General features: G+C 31.3%; 1 protein-coding gene across 9 annotated transcripts in view; it reads left to right on the forward strand.

Annotated features, from left to right (window-relative positions):
• Nucleotides 1-5,480, forward strand: part of YAF2 (YY1 associated factor 2) — a 66,898-nt gene extending 61,418 nt beyond the window's left edge. For 7 of the 9 annotated variants that reach the window (XR_002777488.1, XR_002777489.1, XR_002777493.1 and 4 more), the window contains 2 exons: nucleotides 2,741-2,893; nucleotides 3,674-5,480. Coding sequence is in view for 4 of the 9 variants with exons in the window: in XM_023524084.1 (XP_023379852.1) it covers nucleotides 2,741-2,893; nucleotides 3,674-3,911 (391 nt within the window). In the remaining 5 variants the exon portion in view is untranslated. Of the gene's footprint in view, nucleotides 1-2,740; nucleotides 2,894-3,673 lie in introns of those variants that run through there. The other 2 variants (XR_002777490.1, XR_002777491.1) reach the window with 1 other exon arrangement.
• Nucleotides 5,481-6,046: the final 566 nt, after the last annotated feature.

A 6,046-nucleotide genomic window follows, 5' to 3' on the forward strand; every position in this document is an offset into this window, starting at 1 on the left:
TAAATTATATATCTTAAGTTAGTGATAATGGCTACTATATAACTAACATCAATTTACTGATTGCTTAAAACTTCAGTATTTTACTCTAGGTTCAAAAGAATGTAAATTTATTTTAATGTTTGCAATTTTATTGTAATTCAGTTTAATTCATTAACATTTTTGTAAATTTATTTTGCATTAAATTTTGGGGTGGAGGGAGCAACAATGCAAAATGTAATAAAGAAGTTGTTGAATCTTCATTTATTATAGAAGGAATAGACTCAGATCAATAATACCTCAGAGACCATATGGTAACTACACTTCATTGGCATTTTATATCTTGGAGTGACTCATTTTTCGGTGACTCACTGTTCACTAGGCGCTAGTCTAAACAGATCTTTTCTCAACCATACCACACCTTTGAGCTTCTTTCTCTTTCCATATTCTACTATAATTAAAAAGGAAATTAATTCTTGCTGCTCTTATTTTTCATTACTTGTTTACTTCTGTGTAGTGGGTAGTTGATCTTGGCCAATGAGTAAGCTTAGAGACATACTGTACTACTTTTCTTTAAAAAAATCTACCTCGCTCATTAAACCTGATTATCATTTATTCATTCTTTAACAAATATTAAGTATCTAGTATTTTTCAATACTATGCTAGGTACTACAGTAGTACATAAAGGTAGTACCATCTCTTTCTTTGTGGATTTATATTCTAGAAGAGGAAACAGACAAAATATATTTCAGCTTCTTCCTCAACATTCCCTATATTCATTACTTTATTTTTTCATAGCATTTATTAATATTTAACTCATAGAATGTTGGCTATATGAGGGCAAGGATTTCTACATATTTTGCTAAAAGAATATTTGTGGGCGGAGAAGTGATTAGCCATCATGAAGTGACATCTTATTAGTCACCATGTCTCCTGATTCTGCTTCTTCAGTCTGTCTTAAATAACTCCACTGTTGCTTCCTTAGTTCAAGTCCTTTTTATTTTTGTCTGATCTATTAAAGTAGCTTCTTTGTAGTTTACCTACATCTATATAGTATCTTTCCCCTTAAGACTACTGCCAGCAATATCTTTGTAAAATTTAAAGTTGAATTACTTCAGCGATCTATCTTTTAAGGGTAAATCAGGTTCCTTAGCTTTAACTTTTCATTATTGGGTTCCTTCCGATCCACCCAGCCTTGCTTTTTTTATTTCTCTGCTACTCCCTGCTCTCCATCTCAGACTTTATGCTGCAGTATCAATATATTGCACTTCTTTAAGCTACTTCGAAAAATGTGGTAGCTAAACCAGAGGTATCAGCATAACTTGAAAACTAGTTAAAAATACAAATTATTGGGTTCTATCCTAGGGCCTACTGAATCAGAAACACCGGGCATAGGGCTGAGCTTTTAGGATGGTCCTGATGTACCTTAAATTTGAGAACCACTCTTTTAATCCTTTCTTTTTTATTTTTAAACTTCATTTCTTGAATAAGCTCAGCCATTAATTACCATGCTTTCAAAAGCACTTTCATTTGTGAGACTCTTAATCTACATCACTAACCTTGATTTCTTTGTCAGTCCTACTTTTTAAATTGTGTAGTGGACATCTTTCCTGGATATCCTTCCTGTATTTCAGACTCTTTAGATTCTAAACAAAATTCATTACTCATCTACTGAAATCTTTTTTATATACTATATTTCCTATTTCCTCCTTCAAAAGATTCTTCCTTACAGCTCTGAATAATAGATTGTGCAGTATCTTCTTATTGGTTTCTATTTTGTCTTGCTCTAGAAGAACAACAACAAAAAAAGATTTTTAAAATAACTGCTGACTAAAATAGGGTTAGGATTTTCCAGGCAATAAAATTACTATCATTTTTAGACAGTCTGTTAAAATGTATTTTTATCTTTTCCACCCTTTTCCTCTTTGTCTTTTCCCCTCCTCAGTCTTCTTTCTCTCATTTTAAGAATTTAGAGGCTACTTACATTGAAACTTGACTTTATTGTCCAAGTTCTGCATAAAGCTGGAGAAATCCTTGACCCTGGGCCAATAGAGTGACAACTTGTACTGGCACCAAAGATTAGAGCCAGGCAACATTTCAGATATCTCTGTGCAGTTCCTGTAGTAGCTTCTCAATGTATATTTTTTAAATGAATAAGTGAGTAAGTAGGCATTTCTCAAAGGACTGGGCAGATCTCCAGAGTCAAAAGACAGGGTGAGATTGTGGCTAGAGACGTAAGGAAATTCAAGGATTTGAGGAATAAGGACTGAGAAATTTTGACACTCAAATATTGATTAAATGAATAAATGAAAGATTTTAACGGAAAAAACAAATACTTATTGTCAGAGATGGTTAGATATTTCCTTCTCTGAGAGAGGAGGGATAAATTTAAACATTATTTTAGTGTAAACTTTCAGGTTTAATTTTTAAATTTTATATGTGTGCTTCCCTATGAGCATTCAGTTTTATATACATATTTAATAATTTTCATGTTGATTTATGTAACAGTTATATTCTAATGGTTTTATCATATATCTTGGACTATAACTTTTAACTATTATTTTATGTTTGTTAGTAAGGAAAGACAATAATGTATATGTGAATGTATTTTTTAAATTGCACATCTGAATTACCTTACATATGAGGAATTTTTATACCTGAAAATTATAATATATCCTAATAATTTGAGTTAGTCCCTCATAAAGATCATATATTCTTGTTATAATAATTTAAAAAAAAACCTTTCTTTTTAACATGCATACAGGAAACCTCGACCTGTCTCCCAGTTGGTTGCACAGCAGGTTACTCAGCAGTTTGTGCCCCCTACACAGTCAAAGAAAGAGAAAAAAGATAAAGTAGAAAAAGAAAAAAGTGAAAAGGAAACAACTAGCAAAAAGAACAGTCATAAGAAAACCAGGTAAATTTGAAGTGTATTTTATGGCACTTTTTAAGTAATAAAATTAACTAGTTAATATTCTCTCTTAACGTTGATACACTCATATACAAAGTGGTAGTAAAAGATTTCATCTCCTTTATTATAAACTATTATAAAACTGTTTTTCTGAGTTTGAAAGGTATATTAGAAATTAAACACAGAGGCCACAAATACAAGCTTAAATGTGAGGTCGCTTTTTTTTAAAACTAGATTAAAAGACATTTGTGTTTGAGCTATTTCTTTTTCACTCATAAAGCCAGAAGTGATATTCACAATATTCACAGATACTTGCATGGGCTTTAATAAGTCAGAATGGTTGTGAGTCCCGACAGAACAGTGTTAATGCCTGTACCCATGCACATAAGCTTAGTAGCAGCCCCACATGTAACTCAGCCAAAGATGTTACCAACTTCCTCTGTGATGCAACTATGTCATTGCTTTTCTGAGACATTTATTTTAATGAAATTGATAATCTGTTGGCAAAATTATGATAAAGCTATAAAAGCACAATTAAGAAACCATTACTTATAGGTATTACAGTTTTTTTGTCATGTTGAAGAGGATTCATTAGTGATTGGTTTGATTAATGGTAATGAGTCAGAACATTTTATGATATTTTTGTGGTTAGTTATACATGAATCTAGAGCTTTAAACATAAATGTATTCATTTTGTTATTTTTACCTGATTGATTATTCATTATATGCACAGAAAGTTGGTAGACAGAAAAGCTAGTTTAAAATTTTATCATCTTTTGCATTTAGGCCAAGATTGAAAAATGTGGATCGGAGTAGTGCTCAGCATTTGGAAGTTACCGTTGGAGATCTGACAGTCATTATTACAGACTTTAAGGAGAAAACAAAGTCACCGCCTGCATCTAGTGCTGCTTCTGCAGATCAGCACAGTCAGAGTGGCTCTAGCTCTGATAACACAGAGAGGGGAATGTCCAGGTCATCTTCACCCAGAGGAGAAGCCTCATCATTGAATGGAGAATCTCATTAAAGTCTATTTTCTCCAGTTTCTTAGTCACTCTGTCATATCATGCAAATAAACAGATTATGCCAAGTACCACATTTTCATGACAAACGTATTCATGCACAATCCATAATTTGCGTTTTACATAAAATAAAAATTTGTTAGAATTTGTTAGATTTTACTGCAGTCTCTGCGTACCAGACGCTTCCAGACGTTAACATTTTGGTCTTCACAGTTAAAGGTGCCATGAAAATGTGGTTGAATTATTCATTATGCAGTGTTATTGGTAAGTCTATTTTCACTTTTAGTTTAGTGAATTCTAACACATAATTCTTGAATTCTCTACTATTGGCATGTAACGAATTTAAATTTTTATAACATAGTGCAAGCTGCCTAAATATGTATTATTTGAGAATTGTGAAACAAATAGTTATATGTATACAAGTCAAAGATCAACTTAATCAACTATCGCTGCAACAGAATTTTCTTAATGGTTATCCTCTTAAATACACCTGCTGGTACTTGGTGTGGTTAAATAGGAAAATTGTTATTAAATAAAGAATTTGTATGAACCGTTGCCAATGTTTTTGACACACTTTACTAAATTATTGCTCCTGAATTATGTTTCTGGTTTTACCTGTTTTTTATTTTTTGTTTTTTTTGCTTGTCTTTCAAAATATTCATTTATTGTAATGTTTACTATCAGACTAGTAAACAATAAAACATTGATTATTTAGCTTTATAATTCAGGTTTAGTGTTATTGTCATTGAACACTGGTATTTTCTGTATTATATAGAAAGTTAAAATTCAAATTATTATAAGCATTTGGCAAAAGCAGAAGAGAAAGGAAGGAAACCTGCCATATTTTAAAAGCTGCAGTTTTGGAAAAGCTTTAACTTAATAGTTTTATCACTGTTTCCTTGCCCCAAACTTAATCCAGGGTCATAGAAGTATGAATCTAATTAATACAGAAATGGAAACTGTTGCACAGAACTGAGAAATAACTAATCTTAAATCAGTTTAATTGGCTTATTAAATATAACAATTCTTATGAAAATCACAGTGCCCTATTTTCAGACACAACTGCCAGTTTATGCATTTATCAATATTCTGAAATAAAAAAAGTATTTACAGCCCCACTTACTATTATGTAAAATTATGAATAAAATATTTTTATGACTACAGATTTTGCATTTTTGTTTACAACTAATAAAGTGTTTTATGTTATATTTAAAAATCCAACCTAGAAACCACACAGTACTTCTTAAATTCTCTTAGGGTCTCCTGCTTTCTCTTAGTCATTTGCTTAACATATATCCACCTGTAGGAGACTTCTGCAATATAAATGAACTTAAAAACACACATAACTTGGATACAAAATATCACATAAAGACATCATGATAGCATTTGAAGAAAAAAAACTGTAGACCCTGACAGTTGTGATATTTGGTGGTTTCACGTGGCAATGTAATTTTCTGTTTAATGCAGTACTTTTTACAGGCACAATGGTACTGTCTTTTTTGTAAGATGCTAGTTGTGAAATACAGTTAATTGCATACAGTAAAAGTCTGTGATTAAAACATTTATATACCTCATTCTTTAGTGTTGTTAAATGAAAAATTAAAATTTGTTTTTATTATATGATACTTTCAATGGAACCCCAACTAACTGGTTAAGTTATGCTCTTTTAAATAATTCCTTTTTTTTGTCTTTTCTGTTTTTTACATGTTTCAAATGCTTTTTTACATACTCATTTTTAGGCATAGTAAAATTTAAAAATAATAGTAACAGGGAAAATATTCTAAACCTTAAGTTAAAACTGTGCTTTTGGAGGTACTGGGTCTTTTGATGACAAAATCCTTTCAGGATGTGTTTTAAATAGACTGTAAAAGAGAGAAAATCTGACAGAAGATGGGATTTTACCTAACTGGGCATAGTCATCTTTCTATATTGGTGGGGAAAGAGTATAGAATGGAAAGTAAGAGTGCTAACTGTTGTGTGGCATTTGAATCCTTGTAGAACCTAAGTGAGCCTGAGTAAATAAGGTCACTTCCTACTTGTTAAACAGGATAATAATAATTATATCTAACTCATAGTGTTGGGAGCATTAAATGTCAATCCATATAAAATTCTTAACAATTGCCTGACACTGGATGCTCAG

The sequence above is a fragment of the Pteropus vampyrus genome, unplaced genomic scaffold (assembly GCF_000151845.1).
Source record: "Pteropus vampyrus isolate Shadow unplaced genomic scaffold, Pvam_2.0 Scaffold441, whole genome shotgun sequence".
Lineage (NCBI taxonomy): Eukaryota > Metazoa > Chordata > Mammalia > Chiroptera > Pteropodidae > Pteropus > Pteropus vampyrus.